We start from the raw sequence: 23,728 nt of genomic DNA on the forward strand, positions 1-23,728 counted from the left end.
CAGGACATAGGACACTGGCTTGTGAAATGTAAACAACTAATTGTTTTTTTGTTCTATTAATATGTACTGATTTCATGTTTGGGGAAGATTTCTGAAATATAAGGTAAAAATACTTTGTCTTTATGTTTCTAAAATCGCTCCCATATTTAGTTGTGTGATCTCTTTTGAAGTATATCAATAAAATTAGTGTTTTCACAGAAGTGTTTATTTTTAAATTTTTTTAGACAGCATTTCCCTGAGTGCCAAATGCAAACTAGAATTTTATTCACCGTGCTTTCTTGTTTGACCAAAACACCAGTGAAGGCTGTTGGGGAGCTGGGATGCTGACCGCTGGTTGCAGCGCCCTCGGTTCCCGGCGGTCAGCTCTGCAGTGGGGCCGCGACATTCCGCCTGGGACAGGCCTGCCATGCACCTCCCAGGTTAAATATGGGGGCGGCACTAAGTCTCACCAATGTTTTGTACACCTTGTGACCACTAAGTTTAAGGATACCCTTTATTTACGTAGGTGTGATCTGCCCCTTGTTAAAGAGCCGCCGCCACAACGGTGGTGGTTTTTAATCCAGCCCTCCCCTAGCCATCGGCCTTCTGGAGGTGACATCTTCGCCTGTTAATTTAGCCAACACCCCCCTTGAGAATTAAGAATATCTAAAAATACCAGTATTATAGACATCGCAATACATTTTTTTTTCTTAAGAAAACATCAGGAAGAAGTAACTGCAGATATTGCTTACAAAAATAAGTCCATCCCTGCTGGACCTGCTGCGGGCGACTGAGTCTGTTACTCGGGAGCTTCCTCCGCTGGGACAACTTCCATCAGCATCTGAAGGTGCATGGTGATGGGCTCTGGAGTGAGAGTCGAAAAGTGCCGTTAGGAAGCTAATGAAACGAGCTTTGCCAGGCTTATCGGTGAGCAGTACTACTGTGACTCCGCGGTGAGTCCTGTTAGACCCGCGCTCCGGGGCCTCGCCCGCGGTGCTGGGAGGCGGGCAGAACCATCCTGGCAACTCAGTGGTTCTTTGGGTACAAATTATTTCCCCTAAAGCATTAGAGACCTGCTAAATATTTTACTGCCACCAAACAATTTGTAGGAAAAATATGAATGACTCAATTATATGCATATGTTTACCACTGACCAATGGTTGAATATGAGTCTGAAATCACTGAAGACTTCATCTTGTTTAAAACACAGATTGTTCACTCTTTTCACCTGTTTAATTCCAACGTCTTAACTGTTTTTTTGTAGGGAGCAGCTTGGCTAAATATTCTAAAGCTCAGAAGACATTTTTGCAGGGAGGTGGAAGAGGGTATCGGGGGATAAGTGGTGATGGAAGGAGACTTGATTGACTTGGGGTGGTGATACGGTACAATATACAGATGATGTAGAATTGTACACCTGACACCTATTTAATTTTATTAGTGTTACCCCAATAGAGTCAATAAAAAATACAGTATGTTGGGGGGGGCACATATTTTGTGCCTTTAGGTTCTAAGTCATCCTGGCTAGATTCTCTGTCAACATGATCAAATCCAAGTTTATTTTCAAAGGCATGGGGGGGGGGGGGGGGGGAAATAGCTGCTTTTTAAATAGTAATAAATTATCTTCCCTTCCTATAGTACTGTATCTGCAATTCCTCTCTCAGTTTAGGGTTAGATTAAAGAGGTTGGGATGGGGTGAGCTGTTTCAGGAAAGGAAAGAAGTCCTTGGTGGAAATATAAAGCTAGGTTTTGTTTTTGGTTTCACTTTGTTAATCAACATGAAAGAGATCCTCTCTTCCTTATGACACGACGGTCAGGTAAGTGGTGGTACCTGGTTCCACAGAGGAGGACATGGAGGCTGAGAGAGGACCTGGAACTTGCCCGAGCTCTAGGCATCCTCGTCTGAGAGCTCAGAGTAAATAAACCTCACCCAAGGGGTTTTGCTCTTTCCTACCTTTACCTTGCATGTCTACCTAAGTTCATTTATATAAGTAATCACATGGACATGTCTGAAGAGAGGATTGTATTTCCCTGTTCAGACAAGCTGAAGGAGAAAGGGAGAGGCAGATTTTTAATCACATTCACTCAATAAATGTTAAGTGGCTGTTGAATAGCTCCAGCCAGATTCCTGCCTTTAGGAACTCCGGTACAGGGAGAAGGAGACCAGGAAATACCCATCATGCTCAGGGCCTGGAGGCTTTTATAGCTGGAGTTCCCTGCAGTGGATGTGCCATACAGGATGACACCTGGTGAGCATCATACATGGATGTACTGCCGAGTCTCCATGAGGTACTTTGGCGCTACTTTCTTTTTCAAAGTGAAAGTGGTTATGTAGTTAAACTTTTAAACAAGTGCCTTATAATAGACTAGAGGCCCAGTGCATGAAATTCATGCATGGGTAGGGTCCCTAGGCCTGGCCGGCAATCAGGGCCAATCTGTGAGGTGACTGGCAGGGTGAACGGGGGGGGGGGGGGGCCCTGCTGGCACCCGCCTTGGCCAGCTTGGCGCTGCCCACTCGCCAGCCCTGCCCCCCGCTGCTGCTGGTCGCCTCTCTCTGCGGGGCAATCAGGCCCCCACTCACACCCACTTTGGCCTGGGGCCTGTGGGCTGGGGGCAGCTCCTGCATTGAGCATCTGCCCCCTGGTGGTCAGTGTGCATCATTGTAACTGGTGGTTCTTTCGTTTGGTCGATTTGCATATTAGGCTTTCATTATATAGGATGAAGACCCAGGATTGCTGAGTGGAAAACGAGAGCTGTGGCCTTGGCATTGAAGGCTTGGGCCCTTGTCTCAGCTCTGTCACCTCCTGGGTGTCTCTGGGATGCCGCTGAGCCTCCCAGATGTGGCCTGTGGTTCTCTACAGTTGGGTGCCCAACAGTGGGAAGAGGCAACACCACTGAACTGTGTGCTTAAAATGGTTAAGATGGTCAGGTTTATCTGTATTTCACAAATTTAAAAAATGCTGCCTTCCCATCTGCTTGCTACAGTAATTGATGGAAACAAAGGAGGAGGCCACAGGTGGACCCCAGAGCTGTCACACTGAGGTTAAGGGGTCGTGTCCTCACAATGTGGAGGTGACATTTGCCAGCTGCCTGAGGGCCTGTGATGGGCCTGGGAGACCCAGGGCCGGTGTGCTCCCCTAATAGCAGAACTGCCTGCCCCTCTGTTGACACTTACTTGAGATTTTCTGAGCCCATTTAAACTTGTAGTGGACAAAAAGGAAGTAAAACATAGTGCCGCTCAGTATAAATAACATGCAGTAGAGGTACTCCCATTCGGGTTTGCTGATGATTGGGGCCAAAACCAAAAACACGGATATGAGAGTCACCAAGACGGGGATGAAAATGGGCACCTGTGGGCAAAACAGCACGTGTCATGATTTGGGCATGCACATTCCTTTCCTTTCGGAAATTTTTTATTCAAAACCAAGACATTGATACAGAAAGAAGAATTAATGAAATCCATGTCCCCCCCCCTCTAATTTCAATATTTAATTTTCCCAACTTTATTCTAATTTTTGTTTCCCTGGAATGTAAAGAAAATGGCAGACTTCCTATCATTTTAACTATAACATTTTCAGTAATCATCTTTAACTGGTAAGGATTTTTTTTAATTGATTTCAGAGAGGAAGGGAGAGGAAGATAGAGATAGAAACATCTATGATGAGAGGGAATCATTGATTGGCTGCCTCCTGCACGCCCCCTACTGGGAATCAAGCCCACAACCCAGGCACGCGCCCTTGACCGGAACCAAACCTGGGACCCTTCAGTCCGAAGGCCGACAGTCTATCCACTGAGCCAAACCAGCTAGGTCAGAGATTTTGTTTTTAACATGTTTATTCCCTTCCCTGAACTTTAAAATGTGTTATTTCAGAGAAGAGTAGGGTCAGGTTGGAAATGTCATGCCCCTGGAATTTAAAATAGTTACCTCTCTCTCTCGTTCATTTCAAGAAATCGAAGGTATCCGTGACATTTGGGGCATTAAACCTACCTTGATAGGTCTTTCCAGGTCTTTCCTCGTGAACCTCATCACGATCAGCCCCAAAACCGTCAGGCCATAAAACATCCAGGCAGCAAAACTGAAGTAGTTGACTAATGAGTTTATATCACCAGGGATGATATAAATGGTGGCTATGATACCCTAGTGGAAAGAAGGACACATTCTTAGGTCATCAGCACATAAAACACCATCTTTATCCCTCCACGGAGGGCTGACGAAGCAGCTTTCCCTGTGGATAAACACCAGCCTGGAAGAGAACTGCGTCCCATCATCCCGGGGGTGAAATCAGACGGGCTGTGATGGGTGTTCTCTTTGCGGCCTGATGGAAAGGATGTGGAAAATGTGTGACTCTCTGAAGCTGTGATTTTAGGTAGGGAGGAACACAAAATATAAGTGTGTGTATATTGCACCAGCTTCTTAATTATGAGTTTTCCTTCCAGAGAGCTTTCATCGTGGGAAAGGGCCCTGGGCTAGTCGTGACCTGCACTGTCTGCACCGTGTGACCCAAGGGCCTTGTGATTCTGGGTCTGTTTCCTCGTCTTCAAAGGGAGGAATTTACAGAGAATAGTGGTTCTCCTCTGGGGTGGGCGGAGGAGTCTGGCCCCGAGGCTGAGTGGATGGTCTCGGGGTACCCAAGGCAGTTGCACACAACCAGGGAACAATCCCCCACTGAGAAGATCTCAAAGGGCCATTCACTGCACAAGGACCCCATGACTTCTGAATTATTGGGCCGTAATGAGAAGCTATTGCCAGTAGTTGACTTGTAAATGCCTCACTCTTTTCCCCATAAGTGGTGGTTCATTACCAGGGGTCTGGGCATACAAATGTACATGTAACACATATAGAGGATACAAGTTTGGAATGTTCAAACAGTATCTCTCACGGATAAATTCAGAACAAGGAGCCAGAGGTTGAGTAAACTGTCTGAATTGTCTTGGGCTTTTGTTTATTATTTATTGATTGATTTTAGAGAGAGGAAAGAAGAGAGAGAAACATTGATTTGTTGTTCCACTTATTTATGCATTCATTGATTGACTCTAGTATGTGCCCTGACTGGATAGTGAACCCACAACCTTGGCATATCGAGGCAATGCTCTAACCAACTGAGCTACCTGGCCAGGGCCTTGAACTTTTTTCATGTATTTGAGGTCGAGGATTAAGAAACCTGTGTCATTTGAAAACCGCTGCGCTTAGCAACCAAACTGAGGGACCCTCTGCCTTTACGGGGGATGTTTTCATGGTGGAATTCATACTTACATAAAAGATAATGGCAGGGGCTGGAGTCAGGCGCTTGACGCTAATGTAAGAGAGCACTTTCAGCATGTGGCCTTCCCGGCCCGCAACATAAACGAGTCTGGAAAATGCAGAAGTCAGTCGGTTGGAGTGCAGGCTGCTGTACTATCCCTGAGCAAGTGTGTCTCAGCCCCCCCCCCCCCCCCCCCCCCACCAATGAGGCCACAGAGAAGGACTGAGCTGTGACCCTGGTGCTCTCAGGCAGGGCTGGCCTCCGGAGGTGGGTGACTTTCGCAGGAGTGAGGGAGAGAATTGCATCCTGGTGCTGTGGAGTCACCTACGCTTGGGGAGGCCCTTTCAAAGAGGAGGTTTCTGAGCTGAGTCCTGAAAGTTGTGCAGGAAATAAATGTGAAGTGCCCTAGCCAGTTTGGCTCAGTGGATAGAGCGCCAGCCTGCAGACCAAAGGGTCCTGGGTTCGATTCTGGTCATGGGCAGGTAACCTGATTTCAGGCTCCTCCCTGGCCCGGGTCCTGGTTGGGGCTCATGCAGAAGGCAACCAATCTATGTGTCTCTCACATCGATGTTACCCTCTGTCTTTCCCTCTCTCCCTTCCACTCTCCCTAAAAATCAATGGAAAAATACCCTCGGTGAGGATTAACAACAACAAAAAAAAAAAAGGAAAGGAAGGAAGATATGTGTAGTCCAGATCCAGGTGACCCCTGGGGGCGTCTGGTGCACTGAAAGGCTGCCAGTTTCACTCCTGCCAGGGCACATGCCCAAGCTGTGGGCTCGATCCCCAGTAGGAGGCAGCCGATCCCTGTTTCACTCTCACAGTAATGAGTCTCTCTCTCTCCCTTCCACTCCGTCTAAAAATCCATAAGAATGTTTTTAAAAATTTTAATCAACAATAGATACAAGTGAAAAATTAAGGTGAAGCTAGATCTAAGTATGAAGCACAGAGAAATGAAAAGTGTGGACAGGCAGTTGAGAGAAGAAACAGAGGAGAAAGTGTGAATCATTGAATGGGGCAAAGTGAATTCAAAGAGGAGCAGAGAGGTTTTACAGAATCAACAAACTGAGCCTTCAAATTGAGCCCAGTTCTAGAAAAATAAAAGCATACTCAGAAAAAAACATTATAGTGGGAAGAAAAATGAAAAAAAATTTAAGTTACTGAATTTAAAAGGTTAACTACAAAATTAGGACAATCAGAAAAATAGGCATCTCGAGAGAAATCATTTTTTCAGTGATGAGAGAAGTGGATTTTCAGATTAAAATTCTCTTTAGCTAATCTATCATTCAAGATGATTGACAAAATAAATGCACTTTTAGATAAACAACAGCTAGGAGACATTTACTATTTTCCAATACTCATTGGGAACTATTAAAAAGTCTGCAACAAACAAACAGCTGAACTCGGAAGTGATTGGTTGAAGAAGCAATGCTAAGGAAACTGCAATAAAACATGTTGTATGTACATAAGCATTGGATTTTTCATTTTTGTTATGATGAACTCTTTTGGAGGGCTGGGTTTATAAACAAGGTGTAGCTTATACACTAGCTGATATGCCAGGGAGAGCCTTCACAAGAGGGAAGAGGATCGAGATACTGATATTCTATTAGGTGTTCATGCGGAATTTTAAGGGTAATTGCTGAAAGAATCTATAATAATAAAAGTGTAATATGCTAATTAGACCGGACGTCCGACCGGATGTCCTTCTGGATAAAGCAGGGGCTTCGAGGGAAGCCTGGGTTCTGGGTGCCAGAGGGAAGCCGGTGCTGGCAACAGGGAGAAGGAAGGCCTACTCTTGCACGAATTTTGTGCATCGGGCCTCTAGTAGAAATAAAACTTCCAAGTCAGCAGAAGACAAAAGGAATACAGATAACTTGATGGGTAATAAATCAGGATAAGAATTTCTTTTTAAAAAATATATTTTTATTTATTTCAGAGAGGGAGAGGGAGAGAGAGAGAAACATCAATGATGAAAGAAAATCATTGATTGGCTGTCTCCTGCATGCCCCCTACTAAGGATCAAGCCTGCAACTCAGGCATGTGCACTTGACAGGAATCGAACCCAGGACCCTTCAGTCCATAGGCCAATGCTCTATTCACTGAGCCAAACCAGCTAGGGCAGGGTAAGATTTTCTTTGAAAAAAGAAAATGCAGAGGAATGTGTTAGAAATTAATCCAGCTGTATCAGTCATCACATTAACTGTGATCAGGTTCACCTTGCCTGACTAGAGACTCTGAGGTAGGATTTGTTGAAACAGCCCTATGACATGGACGCTGACGATGAAAGGGATGGGACATGTTAGCAGAAACAGCAGCCCAAAGATGGCTCATTGAATGATATCAATACCAGACAAAAGAGCACTTAAGGCAAAAAGAAGGAGAATTCATACTGAAAAAGAGGACAAACTACCAAGAAGATACATATAATTTTTTAAAAAGTAAAAAATCCACTATGAGAGCAGGAGATTTCAGTAAGCCACAAGGGAAGTCTTAAAAGTTAGGAAGAAGTGGTAGCATAAAGATCACATATGCTAACTACAACACAATAAAATTAGAAGTCAGGAATACAAGGGCCAAAAAGGACCATCTATTTAAAACGCCATACTTGACTTTTGAAAAGATATAAACATGGTATTAATTCCCAGAACAAGTCAGTGAAAGTGGGAGGAAAGGAGTTGCTAGATGGGGGCGGGAGACTCAGACTCAAGATGGTGCTATGAATTCACTCTTTAAATTCCATCAGTTCCACACCCGGCCAGTGTGGTTCAGTGGTTGAGTGTCAACCATGCACCAAGAGGTCAATGGTTCGATTCCTGGTCAGGACATATGTGTGGGTTGGGGGCTTGATCCCTGCCAGGGGGCATACAGGAGGCAGCTGATCAATGTTTCTCTCTCATTGATATTCCTCTCTCTCTCTCCCTCTCCCTTCTCTCTCTAAAATCAATAAAAACATATTTAGCCCTGGCTGGTTTGGCTCAGGGGATAGAGCATCGGCCTGCGGACTCAAGGGCCCCAGGTTCAATTCCTGTCAAGGGCATGTACCTTGGTTGCGGGCACATACCCAGTGGGGAGTGTGCAGGAGGCAGCTTATTGATGTTTCTCTCTTATCGATGTGTCTAACTCTCTATCCCTCTCCCTTCCTCTCTGTAAAAAAATCAATAAAATATATTTTAAAAAAGAAAAAAGAGCCCTAGCCGGCTTGGCTCAGTGGATAGAGCATCAGCCTGTGGACTGAAGGGTCCCAGGTTCGATTCCAGCCAAGGGCACATGCCTGGGTTGCGGGCTTGATCCCCAGTAGGGGGGCATGCAGGAGGCAGCCGATCAATTATTCTCTCTCATCATTGATGTTTCTCTCTCTCCTTCTCCCTTCCTCTCTGAAATCAATAAAAAAATATATTTTAAAAAAAAGAAAAGAATGTTTCTTTCCTCCTAGTATATGGAGGACATCTCCCATATGGGAGTTAAAAATATTTAAATTCCATCAGTTCCCTAAAAATCAACATATGAATTTCATGCACTCAACATGCAAGTAGGACTTTTGGAACTGGATAAAATTATTGTAAGTGCATCTGGAATGCTAAACAGGCAAAGAGAAGTCTGACATGGGAGCACTAGTCCTGCCAGATTTAGCATCACTGAGGCTGTGGAATGTATGGATGATAATAGCACAGGAAAAGACATATCAGTGAAACAAAGTGAATCAAGTACATTGGGGATGCTCATGGTGGCATTTCAAGCCAGTAAGGAAAGGGTGGACTATTCAATAAGAAATACTGGGACAACAGATAAAGGTTTGGGGGTGGGATGGAAAGTGAAATTTATGCCTCACATCCAAATGTACTAGTATTCCAGATTGATCAAAGAGCTACAGGAAAATGCTAGAAAAAAATATAGGTGGGTGTTCTTGAAAGGAGAGGAAGGTTTGTCTATGTGAGATAGAAAACTCAGAAACAGTAAGCAAAGATCTTAGATTTGACCCCATAAAAATTACATCCAACATAATCCAGTGTAGCATAAATCCCTGTCCAACCCCAACTCTGCACAGGTACAGAATTGTCCAAAATTCACTCAAAATGGATCATATGCCTAAATGTATTCGTTTAGATGAAATGTCTGGAAAACCAAAGTTATAGACACAGAGGCAGATCACTGGTTACCTAGAGCTGGAGGTGGGGGTGGGGATGGGGATTACCTACAGTTAAGCATGAGGGAAGTTTTTGGGATGATAGAAATGTTCTAGAATTGGCTTGTGATGATGTTTGCGCAGCTTTATAAACTTACTAAAATCATTGAATTGTGCAATTACAAAGTGAATTTTATGCTATTTATACCTCAATAGAGCTATTAAAATTGTATTTCTATGTACTAGCAATAAACAGAAACTGAATTTTTTTACAGTAAAAACAATACAATGGGCTCTGGCTAGTGTGGCTCAGTTGGTTGATCGTGGTCCCTTGCACCAAAGGGTTGCCAATTGGATTCCTGGTCAGGGCACATGCCTGTTTACAGGTTCAGTCCCCTGTCAGGATGCGTGTGGGAGGTATCTGATTGATGTTTCTCTCTCTCCCTCCCTCTCCATTCATCTCTGTCTAAGATAAATAAAAGCATATTAAAACATACAGTGGCATCAAAAATATGAAATATTTTGAGTTAAGTCTGAAAAAATATGTACAAAAACTGTATACTGAAAACTACTAAAAAACATTTTTAAAATAGATTTTTATTTATTTCAGAGAGAAAGGGAGAGGGAGAGATAGAAACATCAGTGATGAGAGAGAATCATTGATTGGCTGCCTCCTGTACGCCCCCATTGGAGATCGAGCCCGCAACTCAGGCATGTATCCTGACTGGAAATCTAACCTTGACCTTCTAGTTCATAGGTCTACACTCAACCACTGAGCCACACTGGCCATGCAAAAAACATTTTTGAAAGAAATGAAGGTTGACCCAAATAAACATAGACACAGTTCATGCCCATAGGTTGGAAGAATCAATACTTTTAAGATGGCCATCCTCTCCAAATTGATCTATAGATTCAAAGATTCAAAGTAGTCCTGATCAAAATCCCTGAAGGCTTTTTTAAATAAAGAGTTTAATAAGCTCATTCTGAAATTCACGTAGAAATGCAAAGAATCTAGAATAGCCAAAACACCTTTGAAGATGTAAAGTTGTAGGATCAGACTGCCTGTACTTTGATACAGCTTTAGAAAATGATTTTGTGGTATGTATTTCATTTATTTAAGTATCTAAGTGTTTAACCTTTGGCAATTTCACATTCAGAAATATATCCTCTCAGAATGCTGAACAACTGGGCAAAAGCATGTTCAAGAATGTCCCCTGCAATATATAGGTGGCCAGTAGACATATGAAAAAATGCTCAACATCACTAGTCATCTGAGAAATACACACCACAATGAGATATCACCTCCCACATGTCAGACTAGCTGTCATCATAAAAATCAAGTGTTGGCAAGGATATGGAGAAAAAGGCACCCTTGTACACTGTTGGTGGAAATACCAATTGGTGCAGCCACTATGGAAAACAGAATGGAGGTTCCTCATAAAATTAAAAATAGAACTACAATATGACCCAGCAATCCCACTTCTGGGTATTTATTTGAAGAAGTCTAAACACTAATTCAAAAAGATATACACATCCCTACATTCATTTCAGCATTATTTACAATAGCCAAGATATGGAAGCAACCCAAGTGTCCATTGATAGATGAATGGATAAAGTGTGTTACATACATGAAGTGGAATATGACTTGGCTATAAAAAAGAATGAAATCTTACCATCCTAGAAGGTATTATGCTGAGTGGAACAAGTCTGATAGAGAAAGACAAGTACCATATGACTTCATTTATATGTGGAATCTAAAGAACAAACTAAATAGAGAAACCAAGATGGCGGCATAGGTAAACACCTAAACTGCTGCCTCGCACAACCATTTCAAAACTACAACTAAAAGCCAAAATGCACATCATCCAGAACCACAGGAAGGCTGGCTGAGTGGAAATTCTACAACTAGAAGGAAAGAGAAAAGCACACTGAGACTCACAGGAGCTGCAGAAGGCAGAGGTACTGAGGCGTGCACATGCGTAGAGGGCTGGCAACTGAGTACACGGCTGGCTTTCTCAATCGGGAGGGAGACAGAAGTTCCCGACTGCTCTAAACTCCAGTTTCGGGCGAGACTCTGGGGACCCAGACTCATTCGGGGAGAAACTGGACTGTCAGAGAGCGGGCGAAACTCGAGGGCAGCTTTCTCTCAGAGGTGCTTGCAGCAATTACCAAGGGACACTGAGATCCGGAGACCTCTTAGGGCAGGGCTGACGGGAAGCCATTGCTCTCTGTTCAGCCCTGAGACTCTGCCCCATTCAAGCTGAGCAGAGGCTTTTGCAAGTCTTGTCTCATAAGGGTGTCTCCAGCACAGATGTTCTCCCAGTGTAGACACAGCTGATCCTCACAGCCAATTGGCCTGGAGGTCAATTCCTCCCAGTAATACCAACAACAATCAAGGCTTAACTACAATAAGACTGTGCACACAGCCCACAAAGGGGTGCACCAAGAGTGTCCACCTCAGGTAACTGGGGAGGCTGAGCCACCTGGCCCTATAGGACACCTAGCACACAAAGCCACTCTATCAACTTAGGGAAGCAGCCAAAATGAAGAGACAAAGAAACAGGTCACAAATGAAAGAAATGGAGGAAAGCAAATGACTGGATATAGAGTTCAAAACCAGTTATAAGGTTTTTCAAGAATTTTCTAGAAAAGGCCGATAAATTTAGCAAGACCCTCAAGGATATGAAAAAGGACCAACTAGAAATTAAGCATACACTGACTGAAATAAAAAATAATATACAGAGATCCAACAGCAGACTAGAGGATTGCAAGAATCAAAGCAAAGATTTGAAATACAAAGAAGCAAAAAACACCCAACCGGAAAAAAGCAAAAAGAAAAAAGAATCTAAAAATATGAAGATAGTGTAAGGAGCCTCTGGGACAACTTCAAGCGTACCAACATCCGAATTATGGTGGTGCCATAAGAAGAGAGAGAGCAAGATACTGAAAACCTATTTGAAGAAATAATGACAGAAAACTTCCACCTGGTGAAAGAAATAGACTTACAAGTCCAGAAAGCGCACAGAACCCCAAACAAAAGGAATCCAAAGAGAACCACACCAAGACACATCATAATTAAAATGCCAAGACCAAAAGACAAAGAGAGAATATTAAAAACAGCAACAGAAAAACAGTTAATTACCTACAAGGGAGCACCCATATGATTATGAGCTGATTTCTCAACAGAAACTATGCAGGCCAGACAGGAGTGGCAAGAAATATTCAAAGTGATGAATAGCTAGAACCTACAACCAAGATTACTCTACCCAACAAAGCTATCATTCAGAATTGAAGGGCAGATAAAGAGCTTCACAGATAAGAAAAAGCTAAAGGAGTTCATCAACACCAAACCAGTATTATATGAAATGCTGAAAGGTATTCTTTAAGAAGAGGAAGAAGAAGAAAAAGGTAAAGATAAAAATTATGAACAACAAATACATAGCTATCAGCAGGTGAATCTAAAAATCAAGTGAATAAAAAAATCTGATGAACAGAATAAACTGGTGAATATAATAGAATCAGGGGCATAGGGAGTGGACTGACAATTCTTGGGGGGAGAGGGGAGTGGGGGGTGTGGGAAGAGACTGGACAAAAATCGTACACTTATGGATGAGGACAGTTGGGGGGGTGGTAAGGGCAGAGTGGGGGGAACCGGGTGGAGGGGAGCTATGGGAGGAAAAAAGAGGAACAATTGTAATAATCTGAACAATAAAGATTTATTAAAAAATAAATAACAAACTAAGTAAAACAAAAATAGACTGATAAAGAGAACAAAGTGATGGTTGCCAGATGGGAGGGGTTTGGGAGCTGGATGAAAAAGGTAAAGGGATTAAGAAGTACACATTGGTAGTTACAAAATAGTCACAGGGATGTAAAGTACAGCACAGGAAATATAGTCAATAATTTTGTAATAACTATGTGTGGTTCTAGATGGATACTAGACTCATTGGGGATCACTTTGTAAGTTATATAAATGTCTAACCACTATGTATATCTGAAACTACTATAATATTGTAATTGAACTTTATTTTAACATTAGAAAAAAAAAGAATCCCTGCAGCAGTGCTTATGAGAATAACCCCACCTAGGCCATGAGTGGAGTCAGGCTAAATGGTGCTAATCATAAAGTAGAAGACAGCACAGCTGATAATTGTCTCTAGACCAGGCGGGTCAAGGAGGTTGGCCAGGCTGTTCGTGCAAATAATAACCACTGTTGGCTTTTGTGCTACAGAGATGGAGTTGAAGTCTAAAATATTTGCTGTCTGGCCCTTTAAGGAAAAGTTTGCCAATCCCTGTTCTAGATTGTGTGTATATTAACAGGAGACAATGATCAAGAAATACCATTAGGTGAATAAAAGGACAAAGTAGAAAGACTGCATGTGAACCAAAGCCCTTCTCTCCCTATGTCACCAGACGGCCTGGTGCTGGAGTCGACAGCATTGTTATCCCCAAAGAGGAACCTAGGGCCTCTCTTCGGCGGGGCCAGCCACGTCCAGGGCCAGCGTGCAGGCTTGTCCATGCTTTTCGCTCCCTGCCCCGGACATCAGGTTTCCTGCCATGAGGTTTTAGCCTGCATCGCCCTAAGGAATTAGCCCCGAGGCTGGTGTCCTCCTCTGCAGTCGGCTCTGGTGCTCTTGTCCCAGGGGATGAGTGTGGGGTCACCTACCTGCCCGCTGTAAAGCAGGTCCCGTTAGCAGCACCAATGGTTGAAAATGCCACAAAGAGTGGAACGACCCAAGAGGCTGGATAGAGAACACGGTCACCAAATGTCTAGTGAGAGAAGCGAGATTGAGTCCTTGAGGGTCTTGCATGGCCCCTGGGCACCATGGGTCCCAAGAAAGCTGCTGTGCTGTCCCAGAGGCCTGGTCCCCACCCTCAGGAGTGCAGCCCCTGACCCATCCTGGAGAGGAAAAGTCGGGAACCACTCGGGAGGGAATCAACTGGGCCTCTTCTCCTCTCAGAGCATCTCAGCACCTATGGATGGTGACAGAAATCTCCTCTCCACCTCTCCGTCATGATTGTCAGTCATCTCCGTCTCGTTTGGACACTGTGGCCTCTCAATACCTTGGCCCCCTCATTCAGAGTGACGTGTTCTCCCTCCAACTCCGCTGGATGAACTCATCATAACCAAGACTGCTTCCCCCTGCTCCCACCCTCGTCACCTCATTGTCTGTTCCTAGTTGGTTTCCTCTCCTACTCCAACTCCAAGAGGCCTCCAGCTCATGGACCCACCCACCTTTTCCACTGTCCCTCACACCCCACTTTGTCCTCCCCTCCTTACCTGGTCTAAAGTCCGCATTGCATTATTATAACTCCCTCCCGCAGGGACTCCCTTGCATTTTTAGCTCCCTCCTACTTGTCTGTCATAATCCCGGCCTGCCCCCAGGCCACTGCTGTGCTGGGAAAGGGAACCTGCCAGCCCCCCCCCCTTCAGCCTCAGGTGGGTGTTTGGAGCTGCCCTCACCTGTTCACTCTCCCGTCTCCTGGCCAACCATTTCCCTGCCCTGTGAGGGCTTCGGCTTGAGCCTTTCTCCTCCCACAGAACGCGGCACCCTTCCACAGAGACCTGCACTCACCACGGCCACCGCCTGTGACTGCAGGAGCTCGGTCGCTGTCATCACGGTGAAGTAGGACACGTTCATGAGGATGTAGCACCCTGTCACCAGTGGTATCCCGATGATGATAGCCAGGGGCAGGTTTCTGTGAGGGGCAGGAACCCGGGGAACCCAGTGTGAGACCAGAGCATCCCTTGAGAGACTCACAAGCCTGTTGATCTTGTCCCGTCTTTTCTCCCGCCTGCCCTGGCCAGCCCTCCACCTGCTCCCTGGGGTGGGCTGGGACACAGCTGCCCCTCCTGAGGCCCACCCAGCAGGGCACTCGTGAAACAGCACAGCCCCAGCGGCCCGTGGACATCTCCAAATGAGAAGGAACTCTCCCTCTGACTCCCAGGCAGTCAAATGGAATTGTTTATAAGCAAAATAAGCCAGAGCTAAAGTTGGAGTTCTCCCTTCCTATCAGCAATCATCCCACTACCCAAAACCAAACCAAACTCTGAGTGGAAACGAGCATATAGGAAACCGTTCAGTGTCAGGCAGGGGTCTGGGATAATGGGAGGAAGCGGTTCCCCTTTTGCTTGGGAGAAGAGAAACATGCTTGCCTGCCCACTGTCTCCTGTCCTGACTCAGTTTTCTCACCTGAAAGGGTTTTTAAGTTCCTCTGTGATGTAATTGAGTTGATTCCTAGAAAGAGAAAAGTAACATCTATATACACTGAGTGGCCAGATTATTATGATCTCTGAATGCATAATAATCTGGCCACTCAGTGTATATCCTATATAATAAAAGGCTAATATGCAAATTGTCCCCTCGACCAGGAGTTCGACCAGCAGGCAGGCCGGCCAACCGCCCATGTCCCCTCCCCCTGGCCAGGCTGGCTGGACCCCACCCACGCACGAATTCATGCACCGGGCCTCTAATATATATATATATATATATATATATATATATATATATATATATATATACACACACACACACTTAGTGGCCAGATTATTATGCGTTTAGAGATCATAATAATCTGGCCACTCAGTGTATATAAAACCCTAATATGCAAATAGACCGAATAGCGGAACAACTGAACAAGTGAACAACCGGTTGTATGACATGCGCTGACCACCAGGGGGCACGCGCAGAACCTGGCGGGCGCGGCTGCAGGCAGCAGAGCAGGGAACATGGTGGGCGTCGGCCGCAGCAGGATGGTGGGACAGGTGAGTGGGGGCACCAGACCAAGGGGGTCGCTGGTCGCTGTCATTGAGGCAAGCCTCTGGTGGTTACTGAAAATTCTTTGCTCCCGTGCACTGCAGTCCTGCCTGGCACTCGCACCTGCTGTCAGCACCAGAGCCACCGCTCGCACCCACTGATGGTGCCGGCCCTGCTCACACCCACTGCTGGTGCTGGCCCCAATTGCTCTGCTGTCAGTAGATGCGAGTGGGGCCGGGGCTGCTGGCAGATAGGGAACGGGGTGGTGGGGGGCGGGGGAGATCTGCGGCATGAGGGGCCAGGTAGGGTCTCAGCAGCCTCGCAGATCACAGTTCCTTTCAAGGTGCACGAATTCGTGCACTGGACCCCTAGTGAGTATCCTAATTTGCTGAGGTTGTGAAACACCAGATAATAAGTGTTGGCCTCGTTTAAGATTCTCCACCACAGGGAAGGAACCCCTGTGGGAATTCTGCGGTAACTTCTTTCCGAGGAAGCCCTGGGGGTGCCCGCTGCAAAGATCTGCACATCCATCGCGTGGGAAGTCTTTGCCCTCCATGGGAATCACGTGACTTTTTGAGAATTATTGGCAGTCTCCCCAAGGCGCTTTGAAAAAATGGAAAACTCTTGGAAAAGAGAATGAAACCTGCAGATGCTGTACATGAGGGAAAGACCACGTCATGGATGGCCACGCTTCTTCCTTGAAGGACAGAAGCAGAATCTCATCGACTAAACCTGGATTTTCAAGGGGAAATAGGAGTGCTGCTGAGCACCTTCGCCTGGTCCCGTCCTGGGCTGCCCTGACTGCCTGCGGGTGGGCTGAGCTGCATGTTTCTGCGGAAGCCGCTGGCCCCGGGGCCCCACCACTGCCTGCTCACCGGCCACTCCAGGGGCTGTGGCCACAGAGGGACTGGGAAAGGGGTGCGTGTCTCTGGGGTCTGAGGAGAACAGAAGGGTGTGTGTGTGTGTCGGGGGGTGCTTAACAAAATGGAGATACGACGGTGAATTTTCGGGTCCCACCAAACCCCAGAAGCCATTGCTTTCCGTGCAGTTTCAGTCGATAGCCCGGAGAACCCACACCCAGACGCGCTGCCTTTGCGTGTCTTACCATCCGTCGTACGCCCAGAGTCCGTTATAAAATGCCAGACTGATGGCTCCCACGGACAGCTTTGCGCCCTCAAAAGAATTTTCCAAGTTCTTTGTATTTCCTGTAATTAAGCCAGGTAAATAAACAGTCGGTATCGGCCGGCCAGAGTGGAACTTTGCATCATCTCCATGTGAAAGATTTACGACCCGAGGTTATTAAACAAACTCTGAGAAGCTGGGAAACAAGATCCTGTTGAGTTTTTCGCCTGAGAGATTTGCTCAGCAGAAGACCTCCAGGTGAGAAGGGGGCCTGTGCTTGGGGAGCCCCGCCCCTCCCGCTGAAGGTCACCTTGAGCCAGGAGGACAAGCCCGCTGATGATGATGATGGCCACGATCACCAGCTTGGCCGCTGTGAACACGTTCTGGACGTAGCTGCCCAGCCGCACGCTCAGCGCATTCACCGTAGTGATGACCACTGGGGAGGGGGCAACATTCTGTGTCGGGGGTTCAACATCTCCCCCGTCCCAAAGGCCCTGGAAGGAGGCTTCTTTCTAGCTTCCCCACCTCCCCTCACAAAGACCTTCGGAATCTGAGAGCGATGGAGAAGCAACCCGGGCCCTCAAGCGCTGCCCTGCGGACAGCCAGCGGCACCCCCTCGCTGGCAGCTCCCACACGGGAAGAACAGGGATGGCAAAGCGGGACAGGCTCTTTGCCCCGCTTCTCACCTCCCTCCAGGCCCACTTCTGGACATGTGGGACCTGAGGCCAGAATGTCCCCACCTCGTCTGTGCCAGGTCTTTTCTGACCCCCGCCCAAGGGGTCAGACTTGGGTACTCACTGATGGCCGCGGCAGCCAGGCACTTCACAACCACCTCAGGAGGCTGGCAGCCCGCGTAGAAGGGCGCGGACGCGTACTCGGCAAAGCTGAGGCAGATGATGGCGAAGGAGGAGGGCTTAATGATGAACAGGCTGGTCCAGGAAAAGAGGTAGGCAGGGATGGGGCCGAAGGCCTCCATCAGGTATGGGTACTCGCCCCCTGACTTGGTGATCATCGTGCCAAGCTCTGCAAAGCACAGAGCACCTGGAACACAGAGAAGGGGAGGGGGAACCCCAGGCCCCTGGTGAGGCGTGGCCCAGTTGAGAGCCCTCCTCCCCTCTGGGGGCCATGCTCACTGGGCCCAACATAGTCCCCTCTCATCCGACTAAGCTGAGTTCTGGCCATTGGACACTTGGGCGCAGCCTGATTTCCACCTCCTGCGCACCAGCATGGAAAGGGACCCAGCGGCAGCAAGGCCAGGGAACAGGGTCGTGCTCAGATAGCCCAGCCCCAGATTCCACAGGAGACTCGGCCAGGGAGCGGCATCTTTGTTACCCAGTGTTGCAAGAATGCCACACGCCGCCCATATGATGAGACAGGGCCCCACGGCTTCCGTGTTGCTGAGCACAGACTTGGGGGAAATGAAGATCCCAGAGCCGATGATGGTGCCCACGATAATGCAGATGCCGCTGAGCAGGCCCACCTTGGGTGTGGAGGAAGGAGACAGAGTTAGTCGTGCACCGGATCCAGCTCAGATGGCCAGTGCAGCCCCCGCCCCGCCTCCCTTGGGTGCGGCCAGCACAGCCCCAGGTGCAGCCCTCTCCCAGGCGCGGTCGCCCAGCGCTGCTGCAGGAGTAACCAGGGTGCCGCTCCTGGGGCTTTGCTCATACGAAGTCCATTGATCCCCACAACAGCCTCATGAGTCAGGAATACCACATCATACCCATTTTACAGAAGAGAAAATGGAGGCACAGAAAGGCAGACCTGGTGCAAGTCCCATACACCAGCACTGCCCCTGCTGCCCTGGACAGAGGGGCTCTGATGCTAAAGGCTGATTGAGCAAACAGTCCCCAACGAGAAAGGCTCTAGGAGCTGAGAAGTACAAATTGGGGATGTAAAGTACAGCATAGGAATATAGTCAATAATATTGTAATTATGTGGGTACCAGACTTATTGTGGGGACCACTTTGTAAATTACATAAATATCTAACCACTATGCTGTACATCAGAAACTGATATGAAATAATATTGAACGTCAACTATAATTAACAATTTTTTTTTTAAAAAAAGGAAGGCTCTAGCCCTAGCTGGTTTGGCTCAGTGGGTAGAGCATTGGCCTGCGGACTGAAGGGTCCCAGGTTTGATTTGGATCAAGGGCACATGCCCAGCTTGTGGGCTCAACCCCCAAAAGGGGGCGTGGAGGAGGCAGCTGATCAATAATTCTCTCACATCATTGATATTTCTCTCTCTCTCTCTCCCTCTCCCTTTCTCTCTGAAATCAATAAAAATATATTTTTAAAAAATTAAAAAGGAAGGCTGTAGGGACGTGCCTGTTCGCTGGGCAGAGCAGAACGAAGCTTCCCCCTCAGCGCTAACAGGGAAACCGGAGCTTGGGGGCCCGGCCAGGCCGCCACAGGGTGGGGTGGGAGGTGAGCAATGAAGGCCTCCAGGGACAGAAACACTGGGGGCTGTGCCATTGCGGAGGCCATTTCATAAGGTGTGTGCTTCCTGCCACGACCCAGCGCGCGCACACACCGCTGAGTTCCATCCCGTGAGGTCCCAGAACAGGCAGAACGAATCCGCAGGGCAAGAGCTCAGGGTGGGGCCCGCGGGGAGCCGGCAGGGGGAACTGAGTGGGGGTGATCAGTTGGTCAAAACCCAGCAAACTGGACACTGAAGATCTAGACATTTCACTGTGTGTGGATTATACATGAATCAAGTAAGGAAAACACTGTTTTAAGGAAGAAAGTGTCCGATTCAGGCCCCTACTTTGAACGTCTGCCCTCAGAAGCCACCAGCCTGATTTCTGTTCCCTAGCTTGTCGTGCATTCTTTCCAAAACTCGGGACTTTTTTAAAACGCCGCAGGACGCGGGACAAATTGTTAAAAATCGGGACTGTCCTGCCAAAAGCGGGACGTCTGGTCACCTTAATCTAGGGGGACAGATATTTGGTGAAGACGCCACAGAGGAAACTCAAACATCACAAGGGCCTGACTGTCCCCGAAGGGGCCACGGGGCTGCGCAAACACCAGCTCCTCCAGGCTGGCTCGGTGCACACGTGTTAACAAGAACATGCTGAGCTCACCGGCGAGAGGGGAGGAAGTCAAGTGCAAAATTGTGTTCCTTCAGAGATGCACTTTAGCAATCAGAGGTCAGGGGGACTTTCCCCGCCTGCTCCCCAGGACCACGCCCCGCCGGCTTGAGAAGGCCTGCCCAGCACCACCTTACCTCCTTTTGGAGACTTGTGGTCTTGGGTTCATTGCTCTGGATGGACTTCTGATCCTCTCTCCTTTTTCTCGGGCTTGTCTCCTCCATCGTTTCCTCCTGCCAGCTCTAAGAGGCTGCAAGGAGGGCGTGGGCCTGATTCAGCAAATGCCCAGCAGACGGGCGCCCGCGGGAGCTCGGCGGGACTCTGCTCGGCCAGCGCACTGGGGTGTGGGAACTGACCCCCAAAGCACAGATTAGGAGCTGCTGTCTCAGGAAAGCACAGGTGCCGACCCCTTTGGGAAAGTGCTCAGTCCCCCGAGGAACAGTTTCCCATGCGTGCCGTGCAGGCCTCGCCTCGGCACAGGCTCCGGGCTGTTTCCTAACTCCCCTGCCAGGCGCCTGCACCTCTGGGCTCCTGATCCTCAGCAACCACACGCTTGGAAAGCCATTCTAGCTCCATGGTCCCACTCCATTTTTCCCCAAAGTAAAAAGGAATATTGTATTTTACTGGTAAATATGGGTCTACTGAGTAGAACCACATTCAAGGAAGGAACGTTTTTCTCAGCATTACCTCCCACACGAAGGCACCTCGCACGTAACAGATCCACCGTGTAGGTGTCTTTCACTGACGGATGGAGGCATGGAAAACATGCCGAGGAGAACGGACTCCGGGCTCCACTAGTGGATGGTCCTGCCTGTCCCCTTTCTGTGAACCGAGCCCCTCCCAGTCCGTGGTGAGGACCGCGGCGCCTTACCTTCTCGACTCTGCGGAGCCCGTGGTGAGTGCCTGTGTCTGCACAGCCGTGCCCCGGGAATGGCCATGTCTTGTGGCCAGGAGTGGAGGAAGCCAGAAGGTACAGAGGTCAACAAAGGTAATAATTAAACACTTTTTTCTTCTTAAAGAAATGAAGTTTGGATGATATTCTACCACCACCCCGAAAGGGGGGAGAGCCAGGCAAGCCAGTGTCTCTCCAGAAATGGTTTTGTTTTGTTCATTTGTGTCTAGATCAACTTTCCCCCTCTACTCGCTTCCCCCAGATCAGCGACATCCCGTAAGAAGAAATCTCTCTAAAGACGGGAACCGGAGGAAATAGACTTTGGAGCCAACTCTTTTATTACTTAATAGGCTATATTTACAACTCCAGTCAGGCAGCACGGAGCTGGTAACTCACCTGTCAGGACAGATGTCACTCACCCAGGGGCCTTGGCCTGACCAGGCTGGTGGGAGGGTGGCGAGTCCTTCCCACTCATGTTTGCCAGGGACTGGGTTTCGGCCCCACCTGGACCGCTAAGGGAGTTGGGCACCTGCAGACTCAGCAGTGCGGCTTCCTATGGGCCCCAGCCCCACCTGCACCCGCACCCGCACCTGCACCCGCACCTGCACCCACACCTGCACCCGCTCGCTGGTTCAGTTCAATGGTGCCGCAGTTCAAGTAGCCCGTGGTCACCACTGCAGAGTGGAAGAGGGACACAAGACGTCATCAGCTTCACCCTCTCACTTACCTAAAGGAGAAACTGAGGCCCTGAGCGGGAAAGAAGCACGTCGAGGCCACAGGGCTCTGGCCCCCGCCCAGAGGTCTGGCTCTCTCAGGGGGCAGAGGTGCTGCAGCGGGGCCTCCAGCTGGGGGCAGACCCACCCCTTCCCAGGTGGCAGCTCGAATCCCTGATCTCGGATGAGGCCTTCCTGTGGGCTGGGAGAGCCCAGGCTGGAGCATTGTCGCTGTTATCACAGCCCCCTCCAGGCAGCTTTGCATCGGGGTAAATTTAACAGCATTGCAGATATCCGGATGAGACCAAAGGTCACGGGACAGAGCTAAGTGGGTCACCGGGGATCATTAGGGAACGTTTTGGAACAGGCTGACCAGAGAGAAGGGCAGATTTCTCATGGTTGTCTCTTAAAGCCGTCCGGAGGATGTGGGGACGCTTCTGTCCCAGAGTCAGGGACCTGATGTGGACGTTTGCTGCCTGCCCCCTTGTGAGGCCACACCTGCTCGTCGGGGTGCCCACCACTCTGCCCACCAAGGCCGGAGCCCCCCCCAGCAGAGTGCTCATTCCTGGGCACCCCCCTCGCCGGGAGCACAGAGGCCAGGTTGGGACCTGCCAATCCCAGGCAGGACCTGCCCGCAGGCTTGCAGGAGGCCCTGCCGGAGTGTTTGCTAGCACTGCACTCAACCAGCCCTCGGTCATTCCAACCCTGCAGAATGTCCCTGCGTCCAGGTGGCCGCCAGAGGCTGATATTCTCACAGCAGCCAAGAGAGGGGGCAGGGTGTGGTGGTGGTAGAAAGCACCCCCCACCAGACACGTGACTTCGGGGTCACTTAGCCTCTCTCCACGCTTCAAGCTCTGAATGTGTACCATGGGGCACACCCTCCTGGACCAGTGAGGATCCAGGGGCTGTTCACTTCCAGCCCTCGGTTAGCGCAGAGGCTCCCCTGTCTTCCTGGGCCTCTGCCAAGGCCTGAGTTTGGGACATCTGGGGTGACGATCCTTTGTTGAGGGTCAGAAGTATATTTCAGTTAATTTTTGGTCCATCGTGAGCATTTCTCTTCTTTTCTTTTTAGAATGTATTTTTTATTGATTTCAGAGAGGAAGAGAGAGGGAGAGAGAGATAATGTTGTAATGTACCCCGCGAATCGCACAAAGGACGCTCAATCAAGAAGTCGAATTAAGGAGTCAGCTACCAGGGGGCATTCCAGCACTCCAAATCTCGCAGCCCTGAGTGAGAGCAGTAGCCAGCTTATAAAGGCAAAAAAACACATCCTGCTAGACATTGGAATGTGGAATTACCTTGCAAAAGCAGTTTTATAGAAGCAAAATTGAGCAAAGTTAATAATCTCTGAAGGTTATCTATAGTTTCAGTTCCTGGAGCCACTGAGTCATCGGAAAGTGTTCCCGGAGCCACCGAGTCAAGGAAGGCAATTTTGTGGTTCTGGTCCTCAGGCACAGGAGAATAACCTTTGTGATGTGGGCTGGCAACAGACTGGGGTGGTTTATGTGAGCTTCCAGGTCTCAAACTGGAAACTGAGGTAACTAGCCTAGTGTTTAAGCAAGCAGGTGTGTACAGAAGCCAGAATAGCAGGGTTAACATTCAAACAGCAGTTTTTACCCGGGATGAATGTTACTATGCTTCATTGCTTCAATAGAAACATCAATGATGAGAGGGAATTGTTGATCAATCAGCTGCCTCCTGCACGCCCCACACTGGGGATTGAGCCTGCAACCCGGGCATGTGCCCCGACTAGGAATCGAACAGTGACCTCATAGTTCATAAGTCGATGGTCAACCAATGAGCCACACCAGCTGGG

At 48.3% G+C, this 23,728-nt stretch overlaps 1 protein-coding gene across 1 annotated transcript; it reads right to left on the bottom strand.

Moving 5' to 3' along the window:
* Positions 1-778: 778 nt before the first annotated feature.
* On the bottom strand, positions 779-20,531 carry SLC7A9 (solute carrier family 7 member 9; the record flags this gene model as incomplete). The annotated part of the gene is made up of 12 exons (XM_079799545.1): positions 779-843; positions 3,152-3,326; positions 3,965-4,114; positions 5,231-5,327; positions 14,006-14,109; positions 14,916-15,039; positions 15,534-15,578; positions 17,203-17,302; positions 17,530-17,655; positions 18,018-18,260; positions 18,552-18,699; positions 20,445-20,531. The coding sequence occupies 12 exons, from the start codon at positions 20,529-20,531 to the stop codon at positions 779-781; spliced, it is 1,464 nt and encodes a 487-aa protein (XP_079655671.1).
* Between the last annotated feature and the right edge of the window lie 3,197 nt (positions 20,532-23,728).

The sequence above is a fragment of the Cnephaeus nilssonii genome, assembly GCF_951640355.1.
Source record: "Cnephaeus nilssonii genome assembly, chromosome: 20".
Classification (NCBI taxonomy): domain Eukaryota; kingdom Metazoa; phylum Chordata; class Mammalia; order Chiroptera; family Vespertilionidae; genus Cnephaeus; species Cnephaeus nilssonii.